We start from the raw sequence: 18,297 nt of genomic DNA, 5'->3' as shown, positions 1-18,297 counted from the left end.
TAATAAGGCCTTTTCTAATGAGTTACTTAAATTTAAAATTTGCATGTAAGTGGAATAACACATTTCATAGAGTGTGGGTTAATAAATACCTGGACTGATGCAAATAAATGACGTGCACCTCAAAGGTTGACTAATATACATCTAGTTGTCATTAAAAATATCTATCAATAATGTTAATCTAAATGCTGACTTTTAAGCTGTGTACAGTTGAGCAGCTCTCAAAATTTGTGAAGTAGTTGCAATTTTGTTTGTTTGCAAAATTCTCTTGTAGTTTCACATGCAGTTTGAAATTACACACATAAAAATCCTGTGAGCTGAGATAGGTAATGGAGAGAAAATGTGCTGATTAAGTCTACTTGCTCATTCTGTCTATTTAACTCATTGAAAACAATTTTTTTTCTCCCCTTCATGCTGTGCAGTAGTGATAGCAACATTATTAATATTTTCTTGATTTTTCTTTGTCTGCCATTCCTGCTATGTTTATAGTTTATCTTGTCACATCCATAATTAGTTTGGAAGATCTTTGAGGCAAGGATAATTTCTGTTTTGGCAGGTAAATAACACATGACCAGGTAAACCCAGTAGAATATTGGTTTTAATGGGGGATATAGTTGTGGGGTGAATGTGATCTTAATTTTCAGCATCTTTATCTCTCCATTTACTTCACTGGTTCAACTGGATTCTTTCAATTTTTGTATGTACAGACTTCAGTGGGTGGCTTTTGAGTCCATATAGTAAGTGCAAAGTAAAGCAAACCTAATATGAAATAATGTGACACTTTTCTGGATGCAGTCTGGCAATTTCTTGACCTTGTGTCTTATTTGCTTTGGAGCCCCTTTTAGAAACTGGCTCCAGAGCAGAGCCTTTAACAACCAAAGGCTCTTGTGGAAACGAAGTAGCTATGAGATAAAAAAGGAACGATCCCTCATGGATCAGTAATTTAGAAGGGATAAGAACAATAATTAATTTTCACTTTGGAGAGAGCTGAACAGCAGGATCCCCAGAGGACAGGTACTGGGACCTGGGCAGTTCAACGTATTAATTAATGATTTGGAAATTGAGGTGGACAGTGAAGTGACAAAGTTCATAAATGATACAAAATTATTCAAGTTGGTTTAAGTCCAATAGATGCTGTGAGGAGATGAATTTCAACATAGATAAGTCCAAAGTAATGCGTATAATCAAAAACTAATACCAGCTGTACATAAGCAATGATAGTTAAAGTTAAGATTTTTGTCACAATGGTTTTAGTAAAAGTCACGGACCGGTTCCAGACAATACATTCACAAAAGCCTGTGACCTGTTTATAACTTTTACTAAAATTAGCAGGGGAGGGTAGCTGAATGCCAGGGATGGGGGACTGACAGCTGTGGGGTTCCTGTAGCATCTCAGAGCTCCCGTGTCTTCCCAGTGGAGCTTGATAGCTCTGGGCTAAGCCACCCCCACTTCCGCAATCCTTGGTGGCTGCGAGCTCTGGCACTGGGCTGCAGTTGAAGATGTCACAGTGGTCTCAAAGTCATGGAACCCATTACCTCTGATAGAATATTATCCTTGTGATGGGTTTCTTCATTATTACCACTTAAAAAGTAGAATAGCTCTCTGAAAACTTGTACTCAAATGGCTAGACAATAACACTGAAAATAATGTCACTATGTAAATCCATGGTACACCCACACTTTGGCTATTGTTCTGGTCTTTTTCTTCCCCCACTCAAAAGAGATACAGTGGTACTGAAACAAGTTCAGAAAAAGACTGAAGTTATTACCAAGGGTATGGAAGGCTTTAGTCTGAGGAGACGCTGGAAATATCAGTTTCTGCTCAGTTTAGAAATGAGACGGGTAAGGGATGGTAACATAGTTGTCTATAAAATCATGAGTGGTGTAAAAAATGTGAATAGAAAAAGTGTTAGTTGCCCTTTCCCACAACGTAAAAACCACAGGTTACTGAAATAAATTAATAGGCAACAATTTAGTACAAAGAATGAGTACTTCCCCCCCCACAATGCATGCGTAATCCATAGAACTTGTTGCCAGGGCATGTTGCAAAAGCCAACAAGCGTAAAGGATTCAAAAAGGAGCTGGATGCGTTTGTGGGGGAAAGGTCCATCAAAGGTTGTGATCCAGAATGGTTAGGGATGCCGCTCAGTGCTCAGGGCACCCTTCAGATTCTGACTGTCAGAAGCCAGGAGTGGAATGCAGGGGTAGATCATCCGTGATTGTCTTATTCTGTATGCTCTCTCTGAAGCTCTCGTTTTGGCCATTGTTGGAGGCAGACTGCTGAGCAAGACGGACCATGGCCTAATCTATAGTGGCAGCTCCTGTGTTCTTACATGGGTCAGAGCTATTTCCAGAGTGCCTTCTTGATGCTTTTCTTAACCTGCTTTTGTTTGCAGTTTAGTTGCTGCTTTTGCTTTTGCATTTTTGATGTTTGAGGAATTATTTTGTTTTGCTAGAATTGTCTAGAATTGTTTTGCTAGAATTCTTCAGGGAGGGTTGTCTTTACACATAAATATACTTGGAACTTTGCAGTTGTACAAGTGTTTTGTAAGAATGAGTCATTTGTTTTTGAGAGGCAAAACAACACGCCTATAAAATTTCATATTCAGTTGTCTCTCATGGATACTTATAATACCTAGGGACAGCAGTGCCCTCTAGGGGTTAAAGCTTGTTCAAAGATCTTTAAGGCTGGAAGAGACCATTATGATCATCTAGTCTAGGGGTCAGCAACCTGTCCAAGGTGGAGTGTTGAAATTTTCCTACTTACAACAACTTCATTAATAAGTAAGATGCACAGCTTTACTGTTTAAGTGGTGGTTGGTGGCATTAGCTGGTCTTTTGTAAATCCACAGGCAGGATGAATTTGGGTAAGCTTCCATCTGCATTGTGGAGGAGAGACAGGGCTGAGCTCCAACCTCATGTCCTGATGAAAATCAGTTTGCTTGCTGCTCTTGGCTTGGTTGCTGACCTCTGATCTAGTTTGATCTGTATAATGCAAGCCATGGAAGAATTACATCCATCAGGCTCCCTTTTCTGCTGGCCTGTTGGAGCCAGGACATGGGATTTAAGCTGGTGTAAACAAGTTCCGCACGTTAGGCATGCATGTAAACTCCAACAGGCTTCTGTCCTCCCCTTTACCCTTGCCACAGCAGGAATGCAAGGTGGGCTCCCTGCCAGCCCATTCTTCTGGGAAGCAGCATTTCAGCTGTCTCCTGGTGTGACTGGGCTTCTGTGGGACTGGCATTTCCCCTGGCAGCGGCTCTGCAAAGAGCCACTGTGGGTGGAAAATTGACCAACTCAGCACAAGCTGGAACTTGGGCAGCAAGGCACTAGAGCTGGCATGATGGAAAGTACTTGGAGGGAGATCTCTGGCGGTGGGTGTATGCAGCATGTGCATACCTAACAAGGAACGGACGTGAGCAACGCATCTTGAAGAACAAAGGCTAATAGCCATTTCCCACCCCCTCCCCGTCAGTATATTAGAAAGGTGGGTCAGAGAAAGCTGAGCTAAAATGGTGGAATTGCAATATTGTACATTCCTCAGCCATGGAATGTTTCTAGATATTCGTATGTTGTAAATTTTTTGGAGCAAGGACTGATATAGTGAATGTGTATACTATGTATTGTCCAGTGGAACCCCTGATCCCTGACAGGGATCTCTCAAGTACTGCTATAATACAAATAATCCCAAAGACAGCTTGTACAGTTTGCAATAGCAGCCGAAATCCAACAGGCATGAGCTCAGTCATATGGAAACTGACCATTTTGTTTGTATCAAGAGAAGTGTTGCCAGTAGATCCAGAGAAGTGATTATTCCACTTTATTTGACTTTGGTGAGGCCGCATCTGGAGTACTGTGTCCAGTTCTGGGGCCCCATTTATAGGAAGGATGTGAATACACTGGAAAGGGGCCAGCGGAGGGCGACCAAAATAATTAGGGGGTTGGAGCATATGACTTTTGAAGAAAGGTTGAGGGAATTGGGACTGTTTAGTCTGCAGAAGAGAAGACTGAGGGGGGACTTGACAACAGCCTTCAGCTTCCTGAAGGGAGGCTGCAAAGAGGCTGGAGAGAGGCTGTTCGGTGGTCACGGAAGGCAGAACATGGAACAGTGGTCTCAAGTTGTGGCTGGAAAGGTCCAGGTTGAACATTAGGAAAAACTTTTTCACTAGGAGGGTGGTGAAGCATTGGAATGATCTACCCAGGGAAGTAGTGGAGTTTCCGTCCCTGGAGGTGTTTGTCTCGCCTCGACAAAGCCCTGGTGGGGCCGATCTGATGTGTTTGGTCCTGCTTAGAGCAGGGGGCTGGACTCAATGGCTTTTTTAGTTCTCTTCCAGCTCTATTGTTCTATGATTCTATGTTACTAACTTGTATTGTAGGCATGCTTAGTTTTAATGGATATGGCATTTCTAGCAGTGGAGGTAAAAGGAATGCTGATCCCCTGGAATAGTGTCAAAAGCCTGTAATTTCATGTCATTCATTTCTATTTAGATGTGATGCTTTGTAACGGAACTGGTTAAACTAATACTATTTATATAAGAAGCAATTTTACTACATGTGAAATCAGAAAATACCTTGATGTAATTTTTGTGCTTGCAAGGGATTTAGATATTTCTGACTGCTGTTCCTTTTACATAGAATGAAAGTGGTGTGTTGGTTCTCAAGAGAAATGAAGTGCAACAGAATTTGTATTCTGCAGCGGAAGAGTTCATTCTGGAAGTGGACGAGCTAGCTCTTTCTGAGCGTTCAACTACTTTGCAGGTTGGAAGGAAACTTATTATTACAGTTATTAAAAACAACTTTAATCTGATCTTTAATTTTTTTGATGTTCAGTGTATTAGTATTGGACATTTCAGTAGCAATGAATTGAAATTACTGTATTGCATGGCTAGACAGCGCAACTTTTACACAGTTCTTCTAAGTTATCTCTATAGTTTAATTTAGCTCAGTAATAGTACCAGAGAGAGAGCCATCTTAGTCTGTAATCTACCAAAACAAAAAAGCAGTCATGTAGCACTTTAAAGACTGACAAAATAATTTATTAGGTGATGAGCTTTCATGGGACAGACCCGTATAAGGCTGTAGATCTGAAGAAGTGGGTCTGTCCCATGAAAGCTCATCACCTAAGAAATTATTTTGTCAGTCTTTAAAAAGCAGTCATGTAGTACTTTTACTTCACTAAACTCAGTAACATGCAGTAGACTTTTAAAAAGTTCTAGTATTTTTTTTCCAAAAGATGTAATTAGTCTTGTGCTTTTACAGTGTGTACTCTGCTTCCCTGTAATATGTTTTTTTCCCATATAGAAAATGGGAAAGTAGTGGAAAATTACTTTTTAAAATGTTCAAAACAGTTCAGCTTTGAAAAATGGTATCAAGGCTGAATTCCTGTTCGCGGAGTTCTTTCATTTGAAGGAGAAAGAATATGAAAACTAAGAATTGTTATAACCCAGAATTATTAAACACTTCATCTATGTTCTAAGACCCAACCTGTAACAATTTACTGTTCTGATCCTTAAACCATTAGAAAAATGACCAGTTGCTGATTGACTGTAAGCAATGTGTTCCTGTAGCTCCAGGAATTCTTCAGTTTGTTGTTGAAAAGGGGTTTAGGCAGAGTAAACCATTATTCAGCATGTTCCCAGAAAGCATGACTGAAATCAGGTTTTGCTGGGTCTTGGTTATGCATTCTGTAGCAATTTTGTCTGATCTCTGCTAGTGATTAAACTATTCCCTACACCATTTTAAATAAGGGAAGAATGGTAAGTAGTGGATTGTCTTTTTGGGGGGTATATAAACCCTAATATGTCTGCAGTCTTTCATATCACATGTGAATGTGAATACCTGTCAAGAAGGAATAACTTGTGACAGTCAATCTCATTTCCCTGTAGTACAAGATGGCTGAGAAACCTGGCCTGTGAAAGTGTTAGTATTGTACATTATAAGGCTCATGGCTGCTTAGTGCACATCTGCGATATTTTTTTTTCGTTTTCCTTTTTTTATTCTATTGTGATAATCACATTTTCAAGTGTGTAGATTTTACATTAGCAAATAAAATCTTTCATACCCAAAATTGAGTGTGTTTGATGGATTTTTAACAGAGAAGCTTATTCTTGTGATTAATGACAAATGAGAAAATATTCTTCATTAGGCTCTACCACTCAGAATCAGTCATTAGAGTACAGGCGAGCAAATTAGAACCCATACTTCAAGTCTGACATGGATCTGATCAACAGCGAGTCAATAAAAACTAGTATTATTGAAAAAAACCTGAATTGGGAGTATTTTTAAATAGTGTATTCAGAAGTACAGTTAGATTATATCTCATACTTTTCTGATTCTGCTGCTGTGGTGCTGAACTGGGCTGTATTTGATTGACTAGAAAGTGAATTCATATAAATAGGCCATCAGAATGTGGCGTAATTAGAAAGAATGGAATGCCTGTACCTAATAATTTCAAATAGAATAAGGTGGATTTTTTTCCCATAGGTGCATTACAAAGTTGTGCTTCTTTAGCTCCACTAGATGGTAGTCTTTAAACATTTTTAGCTGCAGTAGTGGACTAGAGTGGCACCAAGACTTTTCCAGTGTTGAGTAGTGTCTTGAATGTTGAATACAGTCAAGCCTTCTGTTAGCTGCGTTCAACAAAATAAGCTTGGCTTCTTAATCTTTAAGCTTACTCTGCTGTCAGACTCTATTTGAAAATGGAGGGTGAAGACTAAAACGATACTTCCAAACCTGAGCATTGCCATGGTTATGGTTTCAATTACTGTGGTTACTCACCAAGAACAAATATGAAGAAATAGAATTTAGTTTACAGGATTTTAACAGGAAAGTTTTCCTTGAAAGCCTAACTCCTCATACAGATTAACTGCTTCTAACTAGTTTTGCAATGTGAGTAGTTCCAGCATTATTTATTATGATTTTGGGAGTAATATTGCAGTAAAACTATTACTGTTCAGAAGTTGTTACATGGATCAGTTTTCACTCTAATGCTTGTGTGACTCCTATTCACTACTATTGCAGTGTTCAGACACACTTTTAAATAACCAAATAAGTTCAGTGTTTCAAACTATTGTAGTGTTATATATGTTTTAAAGTTGGGAAGTTCATTTATGGTCCCTACTACAGTAAACCCTTGTGTTTTTGTGAAGTTGTGGGGAGATGGGAACCAGGCTGCAGCCTAGTTCCTGGCTCTCTTGGGCTTGCAGGACCCTGCCAGCGCTGGTCAGTTTCTTGGTTCCCAGAGTGGCGGGGAGGTGGGAACCAAGCAGCAGCCTGGCTTTTGGCTCCCCTCTGCTTGCAGAGCCTGGAAAATAACAAGGCAGCAGCCCTGGTCAGTTTCCTGGGTCTTAGGAATGAAGGGGAGCTGGGAGCCAGGCTGCTGCCTGGTTTCCAGCTCCCTGCTGCTCCTGGGACTGGAAAACTGCTCCCATCAGGGGCGGCAGGCAAGAGTCAGGCAGCTGCCCCTGACAGGAGCGGTAGTCGCGTTACCCGAGCGAGGCACGTATCTTGGGGGTTTACTGGGCACAACTAGAAATTTGTTGTGCTACACATGCACAGTCTAAGGGTCTCAGTGTGATGTTGTATAATTCTGTAAAATGCTAGGTACAGGTAATGAAGCTATTCTAGTTGTTACAATAATTCTCAACCATCCCATTAATAGTTTTTTGTATTATAGCATTGTATGTTATGGTATCTTGTAGTTCATTCAACAAAGATTTACATCTATACATAAACCTTGTAAATTATGTTGTAGCAATGTTAGTATATATTATTGTTTCCAAAATCACTGGGGAAATGGACATGATCAACCAATCAGAATTGTGTGATACGTCTGCACCTATAAGAAGGTGAGGAGTTAAAAAAGGCTATTGTTCAGTGAAGGGTACCAGCTAATATCCTTTCTCTTCAGTCTCTTCCCCCACCCAACCTTCTTGAGTGTATAAGCAATGCGTCAGCATTTTCAGCAGTGAAGGAAAGTTAAGAGACCACTATTTTATGAAACATACTTGGGGAGAAGAGTTGAATTTTAGCTATAGGGAGACCAAGTCTGAGGTCCTGGCTGAGACTTTTCTTAGGAATAATCTTGCCATACTGCTGCCTCTTCCCATTCACCAGTAGTATGGAACACCTCTCAGCTGTGTTTGAGTAAGGCTTGTAATGTTTCCATCGTTTGTGTGTCTCCTGTCCACCATGTGGACAGACTTGGATGTTGACCAAGGAGAAATCGATTTTAGCTATGCAATTGGCAGAGCTAAAATTGCATATAGGCAGTTGACTTCTGTGTCTGGTTTAGGCATAGCCTCAGAATCCAACAGCTTTCTGAGCTCAGTGCTTCGTCTCTTTCCACAGTCCCTCCTAAGACTTCCATCTGTGCTCATGAGTTTCCCCTTACCCACTACCTCAATGTTCCAGTTACTCTTGTGCCCCTGGTTCTTGTGCAGAGAGCGTATTGACCTGCCTCTTGCAGTCCTGGAAGACAGCAACATGTTGGAGCTGTGTTAATGTGAGAGTTGGGGTGACAATGTGAAGTACAATGCCTCTGATTAAGCAGAAGCTCTTATTGCTAGGATATTAGCATCTCTGGGGGAGGAACATCAGACTCTAATGTGTTTTTCAGGAGAAAATCCTGCATGGTTCCCCACAGTGTTCCTCTTTTGTAAGGTTGTTACAGTTGGTAAGTGTCTTGTTTTTTTCCCCCAAGTGTCCAAGAAGTATTTCTCTTGATTTCAGATCAAAGCAGTGGGTATCACCTCTAAATCACCTTTGCTTACTTTCTCTTCACATCAGTGATGCTCTTCATTCATAAGAGTATCCATGTCAGAGTTGCAGTTGCTTTTCTGGCTGTCTTAGTTGCCACCATTTAGCATTGATCTAGAGTGCTGTAGTCTGATCTCAGTCAACCTTGTGACCCAGTTGCTGTCAGGCAGGGCCGCAAAGGTTATCAAGTGGTCATTGGAAGACTTCAGGCAAGTGACATAGTTGTTGCATAATGTCATTTTTGGCGGTGCCTGGTTGGCCTTCAGCTCTTTTGATGCCTCACAGCTTGGCTGCAGCCATTTTTGGCTTTGGGACTAGGAGGCTAACTGCAAAGATGAAGGTTGCTGCTATTCTCTTTTTAAAGGCGCTAACCATTGGAGAAAGCCTTGGTAAAATAATCTTAGCATTCAAAGGCCTGAGAAAATCCAGTAGTTAAGTTTCCAAAACACCCTGCACCAGGCAAGCCTTTCCGCCTCATTATCTCAGGCTTACATTCAGTCCTTTTGATGTCTGGATTGTTCTCTGCAAATATATTAACAGTTCGCCTTCTTCAGAGCTTGCAAGTTGATGGAAGTTTTTTAGCACCTTTAAATATATTATCAGCCACTCAAATCCCTCTTCATATGGAAAATTTTATCATTTGGGCACAAAAATCAAATGTTGGCATCAAAAAGGAGCACACAAATATACCTCACAAGGAACTTCTTGTCCAGGGACACAGCCCTTGATTCAGAGAACAGCTGTGTGCCAGGATGTGTCAGCAAAGAATTGACCTACTGTTTTCTTAAATTCGTTTATCAGGCTTTTTTTCTTTAAAAATGTGGGTGTGCTCCTTAAGCTTTGTCCTGAAAACCAATCTTTCTCATGTTCACTTAATTTTTTTTCCCTCCAATTCCATGTAGGGAAGAAAACTGCAGGCTTCAGGTACAGTGTTGATTATTTTGTTGAGATTGAACTAGAAGTTTGAGGATTGGAAAAGCCCTGTTTGTTAGGGTCTTGAAAATGCCCAGGGGTAGATGATTCTGATACTGCAGTTTGTGTGGGACTGTGAGATCTTGGATTATGAGCAAAAGAGCTCAGGAGAGATTTGACTGGAGACCTCTGTTTCTTGATGTCAGTTTAGAAAGTCAGAGCTGTTATGTGTTTGACATACCTCGCTATGTAGTCTGAAGCTGCCTTGTTTGCTGCATCTGGAGAGCTCTTTAGGAAGCAGTCTAAGGCAGGCCTGCTTTTTCTTGTTAATACTCTTACATCCACACCCAGTTCTTGTCATGGGGAAGATGAGATTCGAAAAAGGGAAAATTTAATTTATTGTAGTCTCTTCTCTACTTCCTCTTCTGAATTCGGCTGTTTTCCTGTGTTTCTTTTGTGCGTTGTGAGAGATGTTTGGAAGTGCTTGATTGGAAAGGCAGGAGCCTTTTCATGTAGGTGCCACCCCATTACCTTTTTTCACCATCTTACCTCTGGCGGGTGAGAGATGGAGCATAATCAGTTCTGAAATGGAAGTACTGGATGACACACTTACCAGTAAAATAAATGATTGTCTAATTTGCAAGTTGATTATGACATGGGTCTAGATTTTCAAAAAGTGAAAAGTGCTGTAGTGAGTCAATGCACAAACTTAATTCTTTCATTTGTGATTGTATATTGCATGTCTTTAACTGCCTATCTATAGCTCATACATCAAGGTCCCTTCTGTTTGAATATCTGTTGTATTTTCCCCTTCCCCTCCACAGGAACTGGCCGGTTCTCTGGAAGCGATATATGGTCCAGTTAGTGAAGCAGATGACCAAGAGGATGCATTTCTGCAATTTTTTGAGTGGAAGCAAACTAAACTGGAGGAATTCAGTCGTCTCAGAAGTGGTACAAATGCTTCCCTACAGATTCTTGCAACGTGGTTTGGTGACATGATAAAGGTAGAACAGACTTTGCATCTATTCTGTAATGTGTGTGGAAAGGACACAGTTCTGCCTGGAGACTGTAATCTTTTGCAGTGGATGTTTGTAGATGCCAGATAGGTGGGGCGTTATGGGAGAGCTCAATATCAGTTTCCTTAATTGTACTTAAAGAACATGACTAGGTGTGAGTGTTTCAGTGCAAAGAGGACAGTGTTCGAGGAAGACTAGATTATCTTATCTCAGTAACTAATATATACTGGAGTTAGCATGTCCAGAGTTATAAATGCATGCTTCTAGGTTAGTGGACAAGTTTCTTGGTACAGTTAAGTATTAACATAATGAGTTCAGACTTGTCCAGTGTTCAAACAAGAATGCCTTCATTGCTGCATTCATATTACTTTTGAATTAAAAATTGGAGGGTAAATCAAAGGCCTAGTCCTATATTCATGCTCATATAGTCTGAGAAGAGAGAGAAAAAAATAGGATTACCAAAAGAATGAAGAGGCCTTTTCTGATATTAAAATGATCTCGGTACAGATTACATGTTCTGTTCCTGGAAATGTTATGTGGAGGAATTAATGCACATTGAAAGATTGCCTAGTATTGTTCCTGAGCTGATGTGGTATGTTAATGTTCTCTTACAACTCCTTATGACAGTTCTTAGTCTACATGCAGCTGTTTCCTCACAGTACTTTGGGTGGGGGTTGAGTTACCTCCCATTCTCCAGCTCCCTCCTCCCCCTCCAAAAGAAATAGGAGAATCATCTTCAGAACTTTGACAGGTCAGAATGCTGACCCTTGTACCACTGATACAAGATGAGGTGCTTTAAATACATACCAGAAATAGAGGTCTGCTTTGTTTTACTAGCCAGCAGTTTTATTTTCTTTGTTAAATTGTGGTAGTGGGTGCTATAGAGGCTTAGAAGCTGCTCCTGAAAGGTGTTGTTGCAGCATTTTCATTTAAGCTCTGTGGGAACTAGTCAACAATATTACGGAACAGCGTTTTGGGTATGTCAGCACTGCCATGAAATGCCTGTGGCTGGCCTGGATCAGCTGAGTCAGGCTCGCAGGACTCAGGTGGCAGGGCTGTAAAATTGTTGTGTAGAAATTTGGGCTTGGACTGGATCCTGAGTTCTGGACCCCATGAAAGGGAAGTCTCCCAGACTCAGGGCTCTAACCAGAGTCCAAACATGTACATTACAATGATAGGGCCCTGCAACCTCGAGTCAGCTGACTCAGGTCCACTGTAGATGTTTAATTGCTGTGTGGACACACACTGTTGGTCTGGAAGGTGTCAGGCAGTGGCTGCCTAAAGACAACAGCTTTTAAGGAGCAGTTAGACAATGGTTTGGGGCCAGGAAGAAGTAACACTAAGACAATAATAGTGAGTTGACCATCCGGGGATAATTTAAAAGTGGGGAAAAAAAGAGCCTGCTTGCATGGGGAAGGATATTATTGTGTTTAGTTATTTATTAACCTGTTAATAGTTTCAGCCACTAAGTCCTACTCTACACTACAAATATTTGACTATGCCTAAGTACTGCTGTGAACCAGGCATAATGAATGCTTTTCAATAATAGTACAGATGGGAGTGGGCTGTGTTCAGTATGCTGTGAGTTAACAAGATTCACAACTGTGTTGAGTTGCAATTCAAGTGTATGAGGCCCTAAAAACACAATTACAGTTAAAGCAGTTTTAGTTACGAAGCTGTTGTTATGTATGAACCAAGATAGCAGGATTACCAAGGAATATTTTTGTGTGCTGGTATAACTGCATGAGCTGAAGCATTCATTCAAAACTAAATTCCTCTGAAAATAGTCCAGGGCCCTGAGGATTTTTCCAGATTTATACAACTTTGGTTTTGGATGGCTGGGGATAGGAGAAGGAGCTTTCAGCCCCTAGGCCTTTTTATCAGTTTCAGTTGTGATACTAAGATTACTGCATTGCAATTGCCTGCACTTCACAGTTCCAGTACATACCAAAAATATCAGAGGGGTAGCCGTGTTAGTCTGGATCTGTAGCAGCAACGAAGGGTCCTGTGGCACCTTATAGACTAACAGAAGAGTTTAGAGCATGAGCTTTCGTGAGTTAACTCACTTCTTCTGAAGAAGTGAGTTAACTCACGAAAGCTCATGCTCTAAACTCTTCTGTTAGTCTATAAGGTGCCACAGGACCCTTCGTTGCTGATACCAAAAATAGTGAGCAGACTGGACTGAGGAAGTATTTTAAATTCATTGTTTTTGGGTTTTTCTTTTTTTAAAGTCCCTTTTAAATAATTACTACACTGCAGATCCATCTATAACATGAATCAATGTCTGTTTCCATGAAACTTACGTGGAAATGGCAGTTCACAGTAGCTATTGTTTTCAGAAGTCAGGTGGTCATTTTCAATTGTACTACTCCAGACTTTTTGAGAGGATCATTATTTAGGTCTGCATTGTTACATCCCTATTATAATTTTAGGTTTTTGTTTTTAAAAGTTCTTAAAATTAAAACAATAACACATTGTCAAGATCTGCAGCTATACTGAGTATACACTCTTGTTAGAGGTTTGATTGAATCTGAATAGGCCACATGTGCAATATAGCTGCATATCTATGGTGTACAGGCTTTGTATTAATCACAGAGATCAGATCCCCCTGTTAGTGTGGTTGCTCCTAGTAATTTAATAGTCCCTACATGCACAATGAGAGAGAGTAAAGTTATTTATCTAAAGCATTTGGGATTGCAGTTAACATTTGGCACAGACACGGGTTAAGCTTTCTCTGCTAAGCTTTGGCTCTGCTTGGACTAAACTTTTATTGTTGGCTCTGTGGCGTCCTTAAACCTCATGCAAGGGATAGTTAAATTGTTTTCTTTGCAGGAAAAGCCTGTGTTTCATGTTTGACACATCTGTGAGTTCACAGAGCACAACAGATTTGTATGCTCCTTTGCTGTAATCTTTTACGTAGCTGTCCGGTGTAGGAAGTAAAGAATTCCTCCTATTTTGGAATAACATCCTGAGCACCCCTTTACGGCACTGCTCTCTAAAATGTTTTAATTTTGGAAGTTTGCAGCTCTTTTCCCCTTTTCTACCCTCATCCACCAGCTGTTAGAATGTAATATGGAGCTCAAAATCTCTTCCAGCACAATCTACATTTTATTTTTTATTTAAAAAGGTTCAGGTACTTCAAAGGCACAACATAGTTGAGGGGAGAGAGAGAGACAGACAGGAGAGACCTGAAAAAGTGAAATTCTGTTCCAAATACTATTGGGTTGAAGTGTGCAATGATCTGTTTCCTAGAATCTTATACTTCAGTGGTTCCCAACCTCTGGGGGTCTGCAAGGGTATTGCAGGGGGTCCATGAAAAAAAAAACTTATTTTCTCTGATTTTTTTCATTTATCTTAAGTAAGCTACAAAGTTACAATCTATTATTATTTTAAAATTAAATATTTTTCAATAATAATTGCTGTTTTAAAAATCCATGTTGTGGTTTTCTTTTTCATTTAATGAAGTGTTCATAGTGGGTAGAATTGGCTGGGGGGGGTGTCCATGAACAGTTTGGGGGCGCACACTAGTGAAAAGGTTGGGAACCAATGTATATACTTCTTGGCATAAATTTCTGAAATAATTTCTGGAAGTATTCTCTCAGGTGATTCCTTGAGCTTCTGAACAAAAGTGAACTTTAAAGGAATCTGATGGTCTAGTACAGTGGTTCTCAGCATTTCTAGACTACTGTACCCCTTTCATGAATCTGATTTGTCTTGCATACCCCTAAATTTTACTGCACTTAAAAACTATTTGCTTACAGAATCAGACATAAAAAATAAGTGTATCATGGCATACTATTACTGAAATCACTTACTTTCTCATTTTGTCTGCATTAAATTTTAGTATTTGTCGACTTTACTAGTGGTTTTTATGTAGCTTGTTAAAACTAGGAAATGTCTGAATGAATTGATGTACCTGAAGGGTATACTTATCCTGGTTGGGAGTCACTGGGCTCATATGTTAGCGAAAACATTTTAATCCTATTAAGATAGTGCATAGAAGAAGCTGAGCTAAGCTCAGTTTCACCACGCTGAGCTCAGTAACCATGTATGTTCTGATAACAGTCTCTGTTTCTATAATGACAGCTCTGGGTAATAGAATACACCGGCTATCTGTGTTTCTGTTTCACTTACAGTTAAGCACTACACTCAAGCAAGATATGTTTTCCTGGGCTTTTGATGTCAATCTTAAGTTGAATCATGAAATAGAAACAAGCATTTTGACCACTCAGGAATGTACCTAAAGGCTCTGAGTGCTTTTTGCTTTAGACTATTTTTTTAAAAAATCTTATAGCAACTTAAAACAATTAACAGCTTCAAAAATAATTTTTGCATCTCTCCCCCTCTGCAAAATACATCTCCATATCCTTTTTTCATGTGTGGCTTCAGTTGCTTAATTTAACTTTGATGTTGCTTTGTCTCTGTTTTTTACAGAGGGGAAAGCTAGCCACTAGTAGTTTTAGTATCACTAGGGTTGTGGCCCCACTAGCCCCTCCTTTTGGAGGGGCTATGGTAATGTGGCACTTTAGGATATGCTAATGAGGCTCTGCCATGTAGCCGGGAGTCTTTCAAAATGACCCCTGATTTCAAAAGCCCCTTATTCCATTATTACCATAGTCCCTCCGAAAGGAGCTCTTTCACCCTGAAAGTAGGGGCTAGTGTGGCCACAGCCTAGGTGTTAAAAGGTTTTTCAATACAGTGAGCTCTAAAGGTGCCGCAGTAGAAACATGGAGACGGGGAAGGGAATAGATTTAACTGGAGACAAGTCTTTATTTCCTCCATGGCTAAAGGTGGTGCAGCTCTTGTGCTCGGAGCCTGTGAAAAACGTGTTGTGAAACAGCAGGAAGCCCTCCACAAAGGCAACATATGTAGCCAAATGGAAAAGATTTTCTACCTGGGCAGCTTGGAAGGGTTATCCCCGATGCAAACTCCAACACCAGTTATTCTGGACTACTTGTTCTTGAATCAGAAAGGGTTGTTACTATCCTCTATCAAGGCGCACTTAGCGGCTATCTCGGCCTTCCACCCTGGGCCTGGTCTATCGTCAGTCTTTTCACACACTGTGGTAAAAAGGTTTATGAAGGGCCTGGAAAGGGTCAGACTGCAGGTGTGACCCTCTCTGCTGGTGTGGGAGCTCAATCTGGTATTGTCAGGACTCATGGGGGGGCCCCTTTTGAACCCCATGCTTTCTGCTCCCTCTTATTTCTTAGTGACAAAACAGCATTCTTGGTGGCCATTACCTCGGCCAGGACGGTGTCGGAGCTAAGGGCTCTGACAGTGGACCCACTCTACAAGGTGTTCCACAACGATAAGGTCAGTTGAGACCCCATCCGGCATTTCTGCTGAAGGTGGTCTCCCCCTTTCATGTGAATCAGAACATTGCCTTACTGGTCTTTTACCCAAAACCTCATGCCTCCCGTAGGGAGCAGAGTTTACGTTTGTTGGATGTTCAGAGGGTGCAGGCCTCCTATATTGACAGAACCAGAACCTTCAGAAAGTCCAGCAGCCATTTGTTCTACTGGCAGACAGGATGAAGGGTTTTCCAGTCTCTTCCTAGTGGATCTCCTCCTGGATAGTGGCCTGTATTAAAGAATGTTATAAGCTGGCCGGGGGCCCCCCCCTCCCCTGTTCAGAGCTCACTCTACAAGAGCACAAACTTCCTCAACAGCATATTTGGCCAGGGTTCCTACCCAAGGCATCTGTAGGGCGGCTCCCTGGTCCTCAATTCATATGTTTACAGCGCAATATGCTTTTAGTCAGCACGCGCGAGAAGATGCTGTGATGGGCAGGTCTGTCCTGCATTCCTTTTGGGGCTCCGACCCTGCGTCCGGGGCATTGGCTTGTATTCACCCAACTTGGAATGCACATGAGCAACCGCTGAAAGAAGAAAAGACAGGTACCTGTTCTGTAACTGGTGTTCTTCGAGATGTGAGGCTAGAGAGACTGGGACTTTTCAGTTTGGAAAAGAGGCGATTGAGGGGCGATATGATAGAGGTATATAAAATCATGAATGGTGTGGAGAAAGTGAATATAGAAAAATTATTTACCTTTTCCCATAATACAAGAACTAGGGGACACCAAATTAAATTGATGGGTAGTAGGTTCAAAACTAATAAAAGGACATTTTTCTTCACACAGCGCACAGTCAACCTGTGGAACTCCTTGCCTGAGGAGGCTGTGAAGGCCAGGACTCTATTAGGGTTTAAAAAAGAGCTTGATAAATTTTTGCAGGTTAGGTCCATAAATGGCTATTAGCCAGGGATAAAGTATGGTGCCCTAGCCTTCATAACAAGGGCAGGAGATGGATGGCAGGAGATAAATCACTTGATCATTGTCTTCTGTTCTCCTTTTCTGGGACACCTGGCATTGGCCACCGTCGGCAGATGGGATGCTGGGCTCGATGGACCTTTGGTCTGACCCAGTATGGCCATTCTTATGTTCTTATGTCCATTCCAAAACCCTCCTGCCTTCCCCACTGTCAGAGTAGCCAGCAAGAAGGAACGGAGCACGCACGTGTGTTGGGCAGTGCATATGTTGGTCACCATATAGGCACAACTCCACGGGGCGCTGCACCGACCCTATGGATACTGGCTAGGGTAAAAAGTTTCCAGCAACTGGGTATGTGCCAGCGCACATCTCACTTGGAATGAACATGAGCAACACATCTTGAAGAACATTAGTTACAGAACAGGTAACTGGCTTATATCTAGGTGAGTTGATGTTCATGGTCATTTTCTGTTTCATTGCAGAGAGTAGGAGGGGAGAGAAAAGAGATTTGTTTTCCAGCATCAGAGACTCAGCTGAGGATGGGTTTTTAATTCCTCTGCCATGCACACTAGTTTGTTTTTATTTCAGAAAAAATGAACGTGAGTTTTGGAAAAGGAATCTGAGGAAGCCAGAATTCATTTTACCTTTCTTTCCTAGTGATGAGGTACAGTCTACGCTGTACATTATCTAGGATTTGTCACCTAAAATTCTTACTATGAGCATGAGAACCTGCAGGCATTAGACCCCAGATGGCCTGTTTTCTGGATGCACTTAGCATCTGTTCCAAATCTGTTTTAATAGGAAATTACTTTTTCTTTGTTGGTATTGTGCATTAACTTGCAATTACACAGTTTGGTTTTCTTTTCCCTCAAGTGTTTTGACCTGACATCAGAAGTATCTTTGAAGTCAGAAGAAGTGGTTGGTAATGTGGATGAAGTTCTTGTGAAAGTTGAGTCAGATATCTTCAAAGAGCTGGAGATTTCTCTAGTTGTAAGTTCTTATCTCTAACTTGTTTATACTTCTGAAAGTTTTACAAAGCTCTGATCCCAGTTACAAAGTTTTTAATTTATGGGTGGGTAGCTATTAATCATTGCAGGGCAGCATCTCTTTTACAGAGTTGAGATGAAGTTGTTTTATGTAGGTTGTCCCCTGATGATGTAAATGCCAGCATTGCACAGTGGTCTGAGCACAGGTCTGGGAACTAAGAATGCCCAAGTTCTAATCTCAGCTCTTATTGTTACGTTGCTGCAGTCGTTGGCCATCTATATAATGGGAATGATAGCTCGGAGTGCTGTTGTGAAGCTTAATGTAAGTGTGCTCTGATAACGTTAAGTGAATAAAGTATTGTA

The 18,297-nt window shown here is 41.0% G+C and overlaps 1 protein-coding gene across 1 annotated transcript in view; it reads left to right on the top strand.

Moving 5' to 3' along the window:
• The window catches only part of STK31 (serine/threonine kinase 31), a 92,600-nt gene that overhangs the window by 28,962 nt on the left and 45,341 nt on the right, over positions 1 to 18,297 (top strand). The window contains exons 10-12 of the mRNA XM_074986169.1: positions 4,632 to 4,754; positions 10,490 to 10,669; positions 17,822 to 17,938. Coding sequence (XP_074842270.1) covers positions 4,632 to 4,754; positions 10,490 to 10,669; positions 17,822 to 17,938 — 420 coding nt within the window. The remainder of the gene's footprint in view (positions 1 to 4,631; positions 4,755 to 10,489; positions 10,670 to 17,821; positions 17,939 to 18,297) is intronic.

Source organism: Carettochelys insculpta, chromosome 2 (genome assembly GCF_033958435.1).
Source record: "Carettochelys insculpta isolate YL-2023 chromosome 2, ASM3395843v1, whole genome shotgun sequence".
Taxonomy (NCBI): Eukaryota; Metazoa; Chordata; order Testudines; family Carettochelyidae; genus Carettochelys; species Carettochelys insculpta.
Note: the sequence above shows the minus strand (reverse complement) of the source record. Positions and strands in the feature narration are given on the sequence as shown.